We start from the raw sequence: 18,028 nt of genomic DNA on the forward strand, positions 1-18,028 counted from the left end.
AATTCAAAAGAAATGTAAGAAATTATGTTTTGCATTTTGACAATATTTTCATAAAAATCCAAGTACTGTCATTTGGAAAAACTGTAATGCAAACAAATATATTTTATTTAACTGTAAAACATTTGTCATTAGAGTATTTGCTGAATTTAATTTATACTGATTTGAAAAAAAAAATTATATAGTGATAATTAGTTTTTCTTTTTATATTAGGAAATGGTTTTATTATATTATATTATATTATATAAAATATATGTTACAAATAAAATTATTCAAAATTTAAAAAACTAATAAATTGTCCAAATATATTTAAAAAAATAACCCACACATTTTCTTTGTGATTTTAATCACTAAATTGTATTTGCAAAACATAAAGGGATTCAAATCTTTTTTAGGGTTACTTGTGCGTACTTCATAACTTTCCTGAATGAGATTGTAAGTTATGTAGAATGTTGGTCTTGTTCAGACAAGAGGGTTTTGTTGAGATGGTCGACCATCTGTGGACCATCGATGGAGTGCTTTAGAGTGGAATGTGTCTTAATTACACCTCAGTCAGTGTCATTCAGAAGCTCTCACATATATTATTAAGAAACCAATAATCTTTAATGACCGGTAGTGTTAGTACGATCCTTCATGATTATAAATCCCTGCTGTCAAGTTCTGTACAATTAAAAATAGAGCAGGCCTACAGGCTTTAAACCGATCTTGTTCTTTTAGTACTATTCCAAAAAATAATAAACAATTTTCAGCATTGATAAGAAATTTTCAGCTTCGCATTAAAGGAATAAATTACATTTTAATATATTTAAATATTCAGTAATTCTAAATATTAAATATAATATTCAATATTTTTACCAGAAGGCAAATAACGCATACGATTACACTATAAAATCAAAAGAGGAACAGAAATAACAATTAAAACACAACTCATCATTCAGCAGCCCGAGTGGATTTGTTTTGTGTTCTGTTTTCTTCTCATGTTATCACTTTTGCCCCATTCCGAATTCCTTATCTCCTCTCATTCCCGAATCCCATTTATGGAAAACGCCCATACTTCACCTCCTTTTTAGCAGAACGGCTTTCTCTCATCCGCTGTTACCCAAGCCAGCCAGATACTGCTGGAAAGATAGCAGCCGTGTCACGCTGCCACTTTCTGAACGGCACTCAAATCTTGTTTAGTTTTAACAAAACAGGCTGTGGATGAATGCTCCGGGATCTTGAGGAGCGAGGAGAAACTTTCCACCCTGACCCCTTCTTGGCTTCTCAGTCACATCTTAAGAGAATTCTTTGTATTATTTGTCAAAGCCGCCTTCTCATATTCCTATAGGCTTTGCGGCATCTGTCATTACCGAGGGCGAAGAATCACCTCTGTGCAGATGTTACTGTAGCTAATGAATGGCCGTCCTGTTCCCTCAGAGCTCGTACCGTGTCAGCCTTTGGATACCACGACCTCGCTGTATGTTTGTGCCACGGTTTGCAAAAAAGTCACGTCAAGAATAGCAACAATTGGTTGTGATGCACGACGGGAGGGAAACAGATGTGAACCGTGCGCTGAGACACGTTGATTATGGGTTGACAAGCGGGTTAAAGTCGGTCGGCGCGTGTTGTCCTTCACCTTTTCCCTCGTCATCTCTGACCCGAGAGGTCGGCCGTTTCTTGCACATCACTCACTGGATTCTCCTGTGAGGTCCCATCCTTTAGTAGCCTGCTGTGGAGACTGTAGAAGCTCCTATGTGATCCCTGACCTTTGCTTGATCATTTTTTCATGAGTTTTTACCGTTAATGTTAAACGGTATGTTCATGGATTTAAAACACGCATACAAAATGCTATTTAAATTAAATATGTAATTAGTAATATTAAAAACTGCATGCACAATTATTTTAGTTTGTGTATTAGTTTGTTGGTGTTTTAGTTAATCTTTAATGAAATGATTATATAAATACAATATAATTTAACTCAAAATATTTAATTGGTTATAAATAATAATATACATATTATATAGTTTTTTGGATACATAATTTTATATATATATATATATTATATATATATATATATTAGAATGTATATATATATATTATATATAATATATATATATATTTATATATATATATATATATAATATATGTATATATGTGTATATATATATATATATATATATATATATATATATATATATATATATATATATATATATATGTTATATATTAGATATAGATCGATAGATATTATAGTAGTGCATTTTCTGTGTTTTCATTCTGCTTTTTTGTATTTTAACAAGCATGTATTTATATTTTTTATATATATATATATATATATATATATATATATATATATATATATATATATATATATATATATATATTATGCAGCATATTTTGACAATATTAGTTAGAATTATTAGTACAGTACTTTTGAATAATGTTTGTTTATTCTTACAGATTTAATAAAATGCAGCACATTGTGTAGTCAATTTCTTTGTAAGCTGTGTGTGATTTTATGAATGTTTTTTCTGCAGGTGTCACAGCACTAGCGTACGTCAGATCTCCATTGCCTCTGAGCCTCATCGCACTTTTTTTCTTAAGCTAGAGTGGGCTGAGGACCTTGGATCTGGCTTTGTTATACTCCTGTCCGATGGCATCTCCGCGTGGAGTGGTGAAGGTACCGAGACGTCAAATGCTTCTATTTAAATCACATGAATAGCCTTCAGAAATGCCACGTGTCAAACCGGAGTGTCCTTTTGTTAGTTTCAGAGGAGGATGTTTCCCGTGAAGCCCAGGAGATCGAGATGGAGCTGGAGAGGTACGTTGGTGACCTGCACCTGGCTCTGACCGGAGAGGGACCGTCAGCGGAGGGGGAATACAGCTTCCACCTGACACCTGAGAGACCCGGCCGCCCCGTGCTGCAGCTGTCTTATGAGAAGGTGCAGAACGACATCTCGGTGAGTGGCACGCCTGAGACCGCTACACAGCCGGGCGTGATGTAATACTCTCGCTGACTGACACACGCTCACGTAGTATGCAGTCGGGGTAAAGAATTAACACTCACCAGCTGCCAGATGCTAAAGTTGGCTGGCGTTCAGAGAAACTGCAAAGTTAAGTAGTTTTAGTCAAATCTGACCGTGATGATGTAAGTGACTTGAAATTTGTTTTACGTTGAAAGTTAACGTTAAAAATGCATCCTGGATTCTTTTTCTATGATATCAAAGATTGACTGTTTTTGTCTATATTGTTGAAATGCATCGTCTATACAGTTCATTAACTCGTTTTCTTGTTCGTTTGGCCATTCATTCATTTTTTCATTTAATCATTCGCTCATTTCCCTCCATTATTGGTTTCATTCCATCTCTTTATTCTTTCTGTTATGATTCTGTCCGTCAAACCTTCATCCGCTCACTCTTTGTGTTCCTGCTGTCTGCTCGTTCATTCCCATGTCCTTCTCCTGCACCGGGTTCCTCTAGTCTATGAGAACACATCTGTTTCATGGATGAGAGAACGAGTGTGCGATCTCTGCCTGCTTGAGGCTCTACTGAACCCGTGATTGGCCAAAATCGCTCTCAACACTTAACCATTCCCAGAGAACTACCGCTCTTTATGTCGAGCTTTAAAGGAGGTTCCCCTCGTTTGATCTCGTGCCAGGCTCAAGGGTGCCGAGGAACTCCATTGTCTGGGAAGTCCAACGTCAAGGCCGGGATCACGTAGTACGTTTCTTACTGTACGGCTTTTGTTGATTTTAAATTCATCCATCGTTTCCATCTGTAGTAGTGTGATTGTAGCAGAAATGGAATAGTGTGGCATAATTACCGAAGCCTAGAGAAAGATGAAGCGGACATAAGGTTTGCTTTGCCTAAAACGGGTCTCAAGAGAGGATTCCTTCCCTCTGAACATCTCATCTCCATTTCAGACCCGTCCTAAATTGAAGCCAATTTTGCACGCTCGTTTTTATGGGATTAAGTGAGGCCTTTTTTGACATTCAACTAATGCCGGAGATGTAGAGATGTGCTATTACTTAACCTGCCCCACATAGGCCCCTGAGCGCCTTTTTCACATGCACAGATCTCAGCTCCGTTTATTTGATAAAAATAAGGTAAAAACTTATGAAATGTTATTACAACTGTGGCACATTTTTGTGAGGTGACCCTCCATCTAAGAACCAATGATGTATATAAATAATGTAAAGTATTTAAGTTGTTTGCAGGCTTGATTCTGGTGAAATTGTTATAAATTGTCTGTGATTTTCTTACAAAACGCCCTGTTACTCAACTCAATAGATGCAATCATGGTCAAAGTCAGGTCAGGTTTTTTTGCCGCCGCAGTAGATGTGACTAAATGTAAATGTCAAAGGTCTGTTTTGCAAAAAGGGAAACTAGGAATTGGTAAGCGGAAGAAAGTTTATCCAAATGCGTAAGCTTGCGTAAAAGACTTTTTATAATGTTTATTAGGTTCCTTAGTCCGGCAAGACAATTTTGTAACTAAACAAAAGTGCATAAATGGTATAACTGTGCACTGTTTTTAGTTCATTGAAATGTTTTTTTTACATGATTCCCAATTATTTATATTCTCAATTTCTAGTATTTGTACATGCTTTAAATGAAAGTTTATTAAGGGTCAACATTACGTTATATGCATCTCATGTTCGCCATCAAAGCATAATATCTGTCACCACTCAAATGAATGCACAGCTCAGATTAATTATAGCACGTGTGTAAGACTCCAATACAGTTTTAAAGTAATTGTTTTATCATGAATAAATATTTAAACATGATTAAAATTATGTGATCTAATCCTGTTTACGTGAAATAAGCCTGCTCCTGAGCAGGTTCAAGCTAACGGGCCTGTTAATAATCAAATAATAATAAACAAATCTGAATGATATTTCACAGTTGACACATTTTCAGTTGTGTTTTTGATTAAGCACAGAGAGCTTTGGTAAGTGGAAGAGACTTCTTTCAAAAACATTTAAGAATTATTAATTACTTTTAGATGGTTTATAATGTGGCTTTAGGTGCATTGAACTATCGTTATTACTTTTAGGCTTGCAGAAGGCTTTTTCCCCCCAGCACTCCAATTGTCCTTTTCTTGACTTTCTTGACTGTGTTTAGGGCTCCCGTAGCTTCCCACAGACATATCTGAGCTCCCACACTGTAGTTTATCTATTTATGCTCTTGTGTAAAGCAGTTTTGGACATTTGACGTTTTTCCACTTACTTCCTTGGCCCCCTACTGTATGTACTTCAAAATCTTATGTAAGAGTTATTGTGCCGGTGCTTGGATTTAGTGAATATATGAGGTAATTAATGGACCTACAATGACATTTTTAAAAGTCATTAACCACATTTTATTTTTAGCCATAGAGTACTTTCTAAACCGAACAAGCCCCTTATGTGAAGTTTTATAGGAATATTTCACCTAAATATTTAAATTGGCTAAAAATGTACTCACTTTCAGGCCATCCAAGATGTAGAAGTTTGACTTCTTCTTCATCAGAACAGATTTGGAGAAATTTAGCGTTACATCACTTGCTCACCATTAGATCCATAGATCTATAGATATATATTTTGTTCTATAGATATATATTTTGTTTTCTATTCTGACGCTGGACGGTTGTAAAAAACATTTCACTGCATGTCGTACCATGTATGTATGTGCATGTGACAAATAAAATTTGAATTTGAATTTGAATTTGAGATCCTCTGCAGTGAATGGGTGCCGTCAGAATGAGTCCAAACTGCTGATAAAAACACCACAATAATCCACAAGTAATCCACATCACTTCAGTGGTTAATTCAGCAGCAAAGGATATTCTATAAAAATTCACAGGTGCACAATAATAATAAAGAATCTAGTGAAGCATTTTTATTTACAAATAAAAGTGAATAAGTATAGGACTAAATTTGGTAAAATCAGACATTTATTTATCATCTGTGCGATGATTTTCGTTTAACAGTTTTAAACCTCCATTACTGTGCGCTCTTGAAGAAAGTTTCTTCATTTCGACTGTAGTAACTGAACACAACGCGCAGTTTCAATATTGAATGGAGGATGACAGACAGCCTCAACTTGAATTTAATGACTTAAATATTCACCCGTACAGCTTCAGAACGCTTGAAATATAGTGCACAAAAACTATACGCAAGATCGGATTTGGATCGGCATCGTCTGCCCAATACCCGATCCGCAGAAAATGACCGTATCAGACCCAATACAGTCCTGAGTATCAGATCAATGCATCCCTATTGCTAATGGAGTTGTTTGTTACAAACACGCAGCTTTTTGCTTCACAAGTGCTTAATAGACTAGAGTCATGTGGATTATTGTGATGTTTTTATCAGCTGTTTGGACTATCATTTTGACGGCACCCATTCACTGCAGAGGGGCCTTTCGCGAGCAAGTGATTTACGGTAATGCTAAATTTCTCCAAATCTGTGAAAACAAACTCATCTTAGATTGCCTGAGGATGAGAACCTTTCAGGTGAACTATTCATTTGAACCTCATTACGTGCTTTAGACATGAATCGGTCCTCAAATTGTGCAGCTAGTTAAGGAGAGGTTTTTGATTGTGGATATTTTTTACATTTTTAAAAGCTATAGCTCCTGAGGGGAAGTTACTTTCTAAGTAATGACAGATTGCTATTTGTATGTGGTTTTCTTCAAGCTTCCAGTGGTGCTTGTAAGACACAGCTGCAGCGTTCTTCAGTGCAACAGCTGACAGAAGACCCTTAAAAAACTCATGTGTAAATGGTCAGGTTGAGGTTTAGAAAAGCAGGTGTTTGGCCTGCCAGGACAGCTCTGGCACAAGCGTTTGAAGACTGCACTTTCATTACAATATCCCTCTCAATACTTAAAGACACCCTGACTTCTGTTTCCTAAAGCATGCATTACTCCTCATTCATGCTACTTACAGCTGGACTGGTCAAAGTACAAACGTGCATTTTCTTGAACAGCTGAGTTTGCATGTGATGACATAGTGGTATTTCTGCAATCTCAAAAGGTTAAGCAAATTTCATTAGTCATTTTGGAGAAACACTATGGTAAATGTTAATACTGACTCATTAAAAGGTCAAGGTAGGATTACTGCATTTTTTTACAATGTAGTAGGACTAAATTAAATGATCATAATTTAAAGCTACAATTAAAAAAATGTCTTTGTTAGTTGTGGCCACGATCATAAGTTCATTAACATACTGAATGATCACTCGCATTTATATTTATTATTTAAAAAAATATTAAAAGTGTATAAATGTTGAGTATATGTTATATAAAATATCTAAAACTGTATATAAAATCCCAACCCCCAAAAATGAAATTTTATATTTATTGTTAATATTATATATAATTTTATAAAATCTACATTTAAGTCTTATCTATATAATAAACTTAAAAAATGCAAACTAAATAATATTAATTAATATTATAGTGATATAATTACTAATGTGAAATATTAGTAGCTGGGGCCCTGCAGAATTTAGATGCAACACTAATTTTTCACACATGATTCAGCTAATCAAGTAATTTAGACTTATTTAAAAACTATGGTATATGTGTTGGAGCAGGGTTGGAACAAAACTCTACATGGCTCCGATCTTCCAGGAACTAAGATTGACACCCCTGATTTATAGCTATATAATTTATTTTACATATACATTTTATTTATACATATATGTGCGTTTGTGTGTGCTTGTGGGTTTTTATAAATATATTCTGTTTATTAGTGTTGAAGAAAGTTATTGCCTTTTTTGGTAAAAGAAAAGCAGATGCGCAGTGATTCAGATGCTTAGATGAAAGGACATTAGTTCCCATACCCACTGCCAGGACCACATCGTCCTTGCTCACGTTGTGCAGCGATAGGGCACACACCGGGGTGGCATGAGGGGAGGTTGGTGAGGAAATAAGGATTTGATCGGTTTAAATTAAACAGTCCACACTTAAATGCTTACCATCTGTACTTCCAAGTATTTGATTTGCGTAGTTTCTCATGGTTTCTCATGCAGACGCATCTGCCAAATCCTAAATGATATGATCCGGTTTACTCAAATAATCCAACAAACAAACAGCAAACATGGGGGATTTAAAACGTTGCCATGGATTGGGTCTCAATGCCCCCATGTATTTGTAAATGCTGTAATTACTATCAGGAACCGCGTTCGGGGGGATCTTGATCTATCGTTCCTTTTGCTGTTAATTATTTAGCGCTTCTCATGTGTTGGCGCTGAAGTGAGTCTTTTTGTGGCACATGTGGAAGCGTTCCTGGCAGCGCGTGGAAGATCACAGCTGTAAACTAGCTTGACACTGATGCTCTGCATCCAAGAGCGGGCCTACATAAACTCTTATCCAACACATGTGGATGTGTTTAAAGTGAGCCGTCATCAAGTAAACCGTTCTCTTCAGGGTGACGCTGCTGATACCTAGAAACATTGTTTTTTTTATGTTTTTAGTTTTTTATGTGGTTGTGAGTGCATATGTGTACACACACACACACACACACACACACACATATATATATATATATATATGCTGTCAAGTGATTAATCGGATCCAAAATATTTGTGTGTATATAAATACAAACACATGAATTCATATCCATCCATCCGGCCGCTTATCCAGGCCGGGTTGCAGAGGCAGTAGTCTAAGTAGGGACACACAGACTTCCCTCTCCCCAGACACTTCCTCCAGCTCTTCCGAAGAAACACCGAGGTGCTCCCAGGCCAGCCGAGAGACATAGTCCCTCCAGCGTGTCCTAGGCTCTTCTATAAATATATAATATTTTCAAAATACATGTTGTATGTGTGTTTGTTTATATATATATTTATTTATTTATTTATATATATATATATATATATATATATATATATATATTCCATATTTTTATGAAATATATTCTTTACATTTTGTAATATATTATATGTATTATATATATGTATTATATATATATATATATGAAATAAATTATACTCGTGTATATCAAAACAATTTTCCTGTTTAGAAAAAAAATATATTTTTAGAATTTAATTCCATATATTATATAGAATATATATTTTGTAAATGGAATTTATATATATATATATATATATATATATATATATATATATATATATATATATATATATATATATATATATATATATATATATATATATAAAATTTGAAAGATAGAAAAGCCTGTATTGGCTCATAATAGTAGTTTAGCTGTGATTTATGTTTTCATAGTCACGTTACTTTTACGTGGTCAGACACTGGAGAAGTCCTAGGAGACTTTGGGAGGTCCGGCGCTCTGTGTGTGGTTTAGTGCATTTGTGGCACCTAGAAAACGACCGTTCCCAAAGGGACAAATGGAGATCGGTTCCCAGCATCCTCGCGAGGATATGATGGCATCTGCTCTGGGTTCTGCCGGCCACTTGACTGATTGCAGAGATGAAACTGTCTAATACTTTCCAGACCAGCCAGCCATGTACAGAAACAATGCCGGCTCTGTCGAGAGGTCACTCTTAGTCACTCTTTTGGGGGAACGTTTCGTTTCCTTAACTCCGTTGGAATACGGTTGTGTGTTCACCTCACATCCGTCATCAAATCCGTCAGTATTCCTCATTTAAAGATGCTGTGTTCTTTTTTTTTTTTTTTTTTTTCCAGCCATTTTTCCCCCAAAGTCCAATAGTTAATTATTCCAAAGCGGTCATTATTTACTTTTGCTGTACTCCTCTTCAGGCCATCCAAAATGTAGATGCATTTGGGTCTTCATTAGGACAGATTTGGATAAGTTAAGCATTAAATCACTTGCTTACCAGTGGTTCCTCTATAGTGAACGGTTGCTGCCAGAATGAACGGCAAACAGCTGACAAAAGCATCCCAAGTAATTCACACCAATACAGTCCATCAATTAATTAAATTAATTAATCTTGTGAAGTGAAAGGATGCATCTTCTGAGAAATAAATCCATCATTAGGATGTATTTAACATCAAACCATAGTCTTCTTTCCATTATTGTTGCTTTTTCCTAGAGAATAATTGACTTATCTGAATCAGGAGAGACATCTGCACAAACATTGAATGTTGGACCGGAGTGGGGTGGATTATTGTGATGTTTTGATCTAACTAGAATAGTATCTCTCTTTCTTGACTTCAGCACTAATGGTAGGCTTGCCTTCTTATTGAGTTCAACAATTTCAAATGATGATTTCGACTCATGAACAACTGTTTGTTTTTTAAGCGTAAAGCCACTAGTCTTCATCATAAGAGTTTTAATAGCAATTTAACCTGTTTCTGTCTCCACAATTTGGCTTCCCACTGTGGGATAACGGGCTGTGTCCAGGTTCTGTACACAGACCTGTCTAAATAAGCACTCTGAGACATGGAAGTTCTGAGCTCATCATGTAAAGGACTCAATGGTACGTCACATTCTGGCTGGAAAAGGTTCCATGTTGAATCTCTGCTTTAAGGATTTGTAAATGTGACAGTTGCATCAGAGCTGGCTCCTTCGTTCTGTGTGGAATGAAAAACTGAAGATGGATGGTGCGGGCCAAATTGTAAAAGTCATCTCGATCTCTTTTACAAATCCGTCTGACTTTCCTCTGTGGAACAGAAAAAGAAGATGTGGCTGGCAAGCTCTAAAAAAGTACTTTGGATTATTTATTTTCTGTAGTGTGAAGCAATTCGATATTAGTAATGTTCATTCCATCAAAATCTGTCATTAATGGATCATACTTTTATTTGATTTGTGATTATCTTTTTACACACACACACACACACACACACACACACACACACACACACACACGTGTGTATATATATATATATATATATATATATATATATATATATATATATATATATATATATATATATATATATATATATATATATATATATATATATATTTGGTCCTAAACATGCTTCTTGGGATCGAAATCTGTTCCAAAATTATTTCTGAGTGAGTTTGTTTGCCGAGTTGGTTCTTTTCATCTTTTCACAAATGATTCATTTGTGTGATTCAGTGATTCAAAACACCAAACTATTCACTTGAACAACTTCTATGTTGTATTCTAAAAAATGTAAAGCAGTATTGATAGCTTTAAGTATAAAATAAACCGAAATATTAAAAAAAGAGTTGATGATTCAACATTAGCGATGTTAGAAAATAACAATAGTAGTGTTGTTCACACAGCATTTGTTTGACCTCAGGAGACTTCAGGTGGACTACTTTACAGAAACTTTCGTGCTTCTTTTTTTTAGCCCCCTTTTTGTAGCTTGACAGCTTCATCTCCATTCCCTAAAGAGCTTGCTTTTAGACTTTTAAACTCTTTTAGTGCCACATAACTTCATACATTACCAGAGTCGTTCGCAACAAGGTAATAAGGATTCGTTTGGTTGATTTTCTCCCTCACTCTCTGTTGCTTACAGCTGTCAAGAATCGTTTGCAGGAAAAAAGTGTTTAGTAACAGACAGTCTCGGTTGATTGACGGCAGGAACTTGATTGTATTCTCAGGTCTCTGTGAGGTCTGTTATCTTTAGTGCAGCCGTCCTTATCATTCACAGACTGGCACACTCTACAGGCCGAACGTCCGTCTCTTGTGTGTCCTGTCAGAGTTCATCTATTTGAGGATCAGAGACTCGCTGTCGCCCGTTGGCTCTCATCACAGCGGTTGGCTTGTCTTATCAGTACAAGAGTCCAGGCTAAATGTTTGTGTGTTTGTCCAGGTGCTAGACAGAGCTGGGCAGTGAAACTCTGAAGTGTAAATCCACTCTTTTGCAAATAAAACAAGCACTGTATTCATGAGCTGCCCTTGTTTTACTTAAATCAGGTTTGTTAGCACTTTTCAATTCAACAGTTGTCTTTTTGTGCTGCGAAAGTGTATCCATTCAATGTAAATTAGGCTTATTACGACTACTATAGGTCTACATTTATAATATTTCATAATATATACATAATATTTTTTTCAATTAAATATCATTTAATTTAATCATGAAGTATCTCATTATTGTATTTGTATTATTTATTTTTACTTTTCTATCTTTCCACTTTTTCACTTATTACTAGTTTGTATTTAATATATAATATTAAACCAAATTATTTGTATAAATTATGTCTGATTATTTTAGTTATGTGTGTTTGTATGCAGCTTTAAGTGAAAAAGACAATATTAAGTAACAACTTTTTAACACTAATAAAAAAATTATATTTTTGTATAAATTCTATTTAAATTGTAAAAATCTATTTTATATTGATAATTATATCTATATAGTTCTATATAATATTATAATTATATATAGATATGCTTTTATTTATATTATAATAATTTATTTAAAGTAAAAAAAAAATGTGTATGTATGTGTATATTATATATATATATATATATATATATATATATATATATATATATATATATATATATATATATATATATATATTAGGTATGATTAAATTTGTTCTATTGAGTTATTTTCAATGAATCACTGAAATCCACGCATTGTTCTGAATGATTCATTACCAAATTCCTCCATATATAAACATAATATAAACAATTTTAAATATTTTGGTTCAGTAAAGATTGACAAAGTGTTTTGATGAAAAAGTAATGGAAATTCTTTAGTCAAAAATAGTGAGAATGTCTGGCTCTCAGTGGTGGAGTGATGTGATACAGCTCCAGTACATTAAACCACATCCCTGCTCCACAACCACAAGCTCAGAAATCAACAAATAAATCTCAACATCCGTGGGCGAAGTTCATTCTTAGCCAATCTCCCTTGTGTCTCCAGCCAGGATGCTAATGCTAATAGCTGATGGGCAGGTGTCTCCTCCAGGTGTCAGGTTGCACGAGGTCTTCTATTATTAATCTTGTCCTCTTTTTATTTGTCAGTTCAGGCTCGGAGTGGTGGATCTGCAGGCGGTGCTTGAGCCCACTGAAGTCATAAGGGAGCTCATTAGTCATGGCCTGGAGCAGAGTGCGCGTCTACAGGCCAAAAACCAACACCTGCTCGAGGAGAACCAGAAGCTGAGGAGAGAGCAGGAACACATCACTAAAGAGTAAGTCCGCACCAGATCAATACTGTACACGGAACTGTAGAAACGGATGTTTTGAATAAATAAAACAATCTGCAGAACAGAGATGTTCACTAAAGACATCAATTTGTACGCTAACCTGGAAGGCTAATTCAGCACCGGTCCCCTTAGGAACCTCTAATGTTTTGTTTTGGTTTTTTTTTAGAATAGCGGTTTATGATTTATGAGCAAGTTAAGCTTTGTGGTTAGCATTACTCAGAGACATGTTGTTCTAAAAACATTGCATTACTTAGTGTCTTTCCGCAAATATAAATTTTGTAACTGCCATGTGCTTTAAAATTCAATTTAAAATTAACCCATTTAATCCCACTCGTCACAATAGTGACCGTAAAGAAGGGATTCGTTTATAAAGCTCTAAATATTTTACTGAATGGCGTTTAGTGCAAGTATATAAGGTCTCAATTAAATATTTGCAGTTTCACATGTTTAAATTTGACAAATGTTCAGAGTTTACTTCCTGCATCAAAGCTCCATACCATGTTAACGTAAAGATATGAAGATATGATTTTAGGGCCACGTTATCTTTAGAGTGTCTTGTATTAATATTCACGATTATTCTGTTTTGTTGAGTGCGGCGGTAGAATGATTAAACATGTTGATGGCAACAATAATGACCTGTGGGATAACTTTTTTATTATTCAAATAGCTTTAATTGAAAGATAGAGATTTTGAAGATGTATTTGCAATTTTACATATTTTGTCTGTATTACATGTACAAAAACACAACCAAAATTAGAATAGAGAGAGTAAAAAAAAAAAAAAAAACATGACATATATTGAAAACATATTGCGACATTACATTAACAAATCTGTAGTTAATCTGTAGAGTTTCCATCGACGTACAGAGAAAAGGGTGGCAGATCTTTTCAAACCATATTCAGTTTTGTATAAGAGAATTATATAATAGTATGACAAAAAACGGTATAAAACAGGTTAATAACTAGGCTGAGATATGTAAGTGATCACATTATATGTAAGTCTACACAATAACCCCCCAAAAAAACATAACAAAAAGTTATTGCTTATTTCAGTTGGTAACTAATGACACATCATTTTGGTATTTTCATGTCTGAGAGAAAACTGGGATTAAATGGGTTAAAATCCTTAATAGCATTCATTGTATCTTTTTATTCTTATTCTCTGTTGAAGTTTGGAATTATTATTACTGTTATTATTCTGCATTTTTATCTGTATTGGCCAAATAGGCCATTACAGATAAAAAATATTCAGTAAATTCTATTTTGTTGCTTGAAAATGCTTATAAGTGAACTACAACATAAAAAAAGGAGTTTACAAATGTGGGGGGATATGCTTTTCATTTGTTTCTTTGTTCTTGGAAACATGCACAAGGTTTTTTTGTGTAATGCCAAAACTGATTTCAAACAAAACGGCGTGATTACGCAAGCCTTTCACCTGTTTATGATTACAACTTCCTCTTGGATTACCCTCTCCCCTCCTCATCATCTCCCATGATTCAGAGTGAAAGAGCATCTTGGCTGCGTTTTTTAAACGGTTACTAAGGAACTCCAGATACACATGATGTTTTCAGTTTGTGTTTGCCGTGATACTCAATGTGGAACTGTAGGTATTTCTTGCTGTGTATATTGCTGATTTAGAGCACATGACGCGTTCAGGAGGAGAATGACAAGTGAATCCCAGCCAGCTTGAAAAGAAGCTCCTCTACTTTCATTTCATGTGCTTCAGTCTTTCCTCTCTGAGAAACGGCAGCAGTGACATCATCGGCCAAACTGTGCCGCCGCACTTGCTAACATCTTCCAAAAACCAGAATTATGGGGAATTTGTAACGCTACTCAACACTGACGGCTCTTTATTAGCTTGCGTGTGTGTATTTTGCAAACTTCTACCACAGGTGTTCAGTTCAATACGCTCTTAAGGTTTTCCATGTTAAGCAATTGAGTGTTTATCCACTTATAAAACCACAAAAGTAATACAAACACTCTCATAACTAGACAATTGCAGTCTTGTCAACCCGATCGTGTGTCTGGGGAGCGTTTGGGTTTGTCTCATTGGTCTTCACCATCTCTGCAGGATGGAGAGGTACGTCCAGGGGAAGGAGACGTTGGAGAGAGACCTGTACAGCCGATTTGTGCTGGTCCTAAACGAAAAGAAAGTCAAACTCAGAGCCCTGCAGAAAAAAGTCAAAGAGCTGGAGGAATCTGCTGAAAAGGATCGATTGAGGTAAAGAAGTGTGCGACATTTGATTATGATACAACCTCACATGATCGTAAGCATTTTCCAATTCCACATTTCCCTTCTCCTGTTAGGTAATCCCATGGTGACGTAACGCTCACGATTATCACTTCCAGTTTTGTGTTTAGCACATTTTCCTGTCTGCATATCTTCTTTTGTGAGAAAACAAAACTTAAAAGGAACGTTAAAGGAGTCACTTATGATACCCGAAGAAGTTACAAAAAGAAATATATGTATTTTTAAAGTCTCTTTTGCTCACCAAGGCAGCATTATTTGATAAATGCAGTAATAACTTTTATTTTGTGAAATATTATTAGTATTATTCAAAATAACTTTTCTTTTTGAACATGTGTTAATGTAATGCAATTTATTCCTGTGATACAAAGCTGAGTTTTCAGCGTCATTGCACCACACGAGCCTTCTGAAATCACTCTAATGTGCTGATTTGCTGATCAAGAAGCATTTGTTACTGGCAATGCTGAGGATAATTGGGCTCTTGTTAAAGAAAAAAAACATGATTTTTGCATTTTCCAACTCCCCAAACAGTTGATTTTTCTGATTTTAAATTCTTTCAGCCGATCTCTGGGTCTTGCAGGAGAACTTTTAGCTGAAGCTTAGCGTAGATCATGGAATGCGATTAGACTGTTGGCATCATGCTCAAAAATGACCAAAGTGTTTCGATATTTCTCTGAAAAACTACGTAATATCATTGTGCCTGCTACACCTATGGTACGGCAGCAAAGCTACTTGATTATTATGCCAGAATGAGAGTATAGTTCCTAGCCATATCTGCCTAGAAAGTCACAACTTTTCATTTCCGGTCGGCCTTAGTACACAGTGTAACTACAGAGGAGTCTAAATAGAAAAAATATCTAAACTCTTTGATCATTTTTGGTATAATCAGATTCAGTGATCTTCCACCAGAGCCCAAGATTGGCTGAATTGATTCAAAAATGGTAAAAATCAACTGTTTAATTCTATGGGAGTTGGAAAATTGGTCTATTTTCAAAAACAGTGGCTTGTTCTTTAAACGTGTACTTAATGGATTCTTTTGAAAGGAAAAAGGCAGACATTGAAGAGCAAAAGGCAATGGAGACTGCAGAAGATAAGAGTCCTGGAGGAGAGAGTGATTATGGAGGCAGTACAGAAGATGAACAGGAGCCTGAACCCAGACGGCCTGACCCGAAGCCTCTTACACAAGGTTATTCTTCTGACTTCACCCAGAAATTAAAATTCTGTCATCATGTCGTTCCAAACCTGTTTTTTCTCCAATGCATCATATATAAATAAAACGCATATTGTAGTTAAGGTTGTGTTTTTCAGGTTGCCATTTTTCTCCTACTCTTTTAATGTTTCCAGAGAGCCACAATTTCAGATGCATTACCTCAATTTTTTTTTTTTCAAAATGCAAATTACTGCTCAAACTTTCTCAGCCTACTTTTAACAAAGTCTGTGATTTAGTTTGTGGAGATTCTCCTTTTTCAGCTCATTTTGAGTTGATTTGTTCTCAAGGCTCTTTAATGTTGTGTTCATTGGACACGGTTACATATTTGCTAAGTTAACAAAGTTTGAAGTCGAACTAGATGAGCCTACAACTGAATTTGTGCCTAGAACTTCAAATCAAACAGTTTAACAGCAAATTTAGTGGAATTTCGTCCCAGAAAAATTCAGGTTGATGAATGATAGCACGATGCTGATTTGATCTACAGCGACTCTGGCAAGTGCATGAAAGCTCAAGATCTTGACGTAGGACCAGACAGAATAACAGTATGCACCATGCAATGTTAAAAATCGACAAAGAAACATGGAATAAATTAGTAGGTCTACATCTCTGATTGGTGTATCATTGTAAAAATTCAACTTTTAGAGTTGTATCAAACATTAACGATTTGTATATTGGCTTTTGTGATGTTGTTAGTATAATATTGAAAGTCTTTAGTGTTTATCTTGTGTTATGCAATGTAATGCAGCTGTTATCGGTTTTCCTAAATGTCCGCATCAGGAATTACATTTTCAATTAAGAGGCAATATCTTCTCCCAGAACTGATTTCAAGAAGCATTTTTTTGTTTTATAAGGGCAGTTTCTTAATGATTTAATATCTCTGTTTTCTTTCATGTCAGATACTTAAATTTAAGCAGATCTATTTAGTGTTGTTTAATTGTGAAGGAGCATTTTTTGACCCTTTATCTTAACTTTGAGATGCACTTTTGCCCCAAATCCCCTTTGCATTCATATTTTTCCATAATAGACATTACTCCATGGTTAATTAACAGTTTTTATTAAAAATAGCTATGCTGCATTACATAACAATACTTATATTGTAGTAGTTCTACTATTAGATCACAAATAAACTGCACAGAACAGCGAAGACTTTGCGTTTGCATTGCGTCAATGAGAGCGCTGACATCACTGTAGGTATTTGCTCTCTTGTCCAAAGCATGACCACGCTAATGTCTTTTCCCCTGCTGAGAACCGCTGCACATTAAACCTTTGAGCCAGATCTGAGACGGCCTACAGGTAGTTCGTTCCCTCAGATTTTCCCTGCGTCGTCCATCATTAATGACGTCATCTTCTAGCCGAGTTGTTCCTTGGCAACACCGTCTGCTTTCGGTGGATTTCGACATCGGGCTACTCGAAGGCTGTATTTGGGGCCTCCGTCAGGCTGTTGAGTCAGAGTTTTGAGGCACAGAAAGGGAAATGAGGTGGAGTCATACGTGATTTAGTCTGCGGGTTGCTCAATTTCTCTGTTTTTCCCCTTGTGTAAACCCT

The 18,028-nt window shown here is 35.5% G+C and overlaps 1 protein-coding gene across 1 annotated transcript in view; it reads left to right on the plus strand.

The window, feature by feature from the left end:
- xrcc4 (X-ray repair complementing defective repair in Chinese hamster cells 4) overlaps window positions 1–18,028 on the plus strand; it is a 30,666-nt gene that overhangs the window by 1,867 nt on the left and 10,771 nt on the right. Inside the window, exons 2-6 of the mRNA XM_043231535.1 lie at window positions 2,514–2,656; window positions 2,743–2,936; window positions 12,845–13,011; window positions 15,097–15,246; window positions 16,317–16,459. Of these exons, the coding sequence (XP_043087470.1) occupies window positions 2,514–2,656; window positions 2,743–2,936; window positions 12,845–13,011; window positions 15,097–15,246; window positions 16,317–16,459 (797 nt within the window). The remainder of the gene's footprint in view (window positions 1–2,513; window positions 2,657–2,742; window positions 2,937–12,844; window positions 13,012–15,096; window positions 15,247–16,316; window positions 16,460–18,028) is intronic.

Source organism: Puntigrus tetrazona, unplaced genomic scaffold (genome assembly GCF_018831695.1).
Source record: "Puntigrus tetrazona isolate hp1 unplaced genomic scaffold, ASM1883169v1 S000000373, whole genome shotgun sequence".
In the NCBI taxonomy this organism is placed as follows: domain Eukaryota; kingdom Metazoa; phylum Chordata; class Actinopteri; order Cypriniformes; family Cyprinidae; genus Puntigrus; species Puntigrus tetrazona.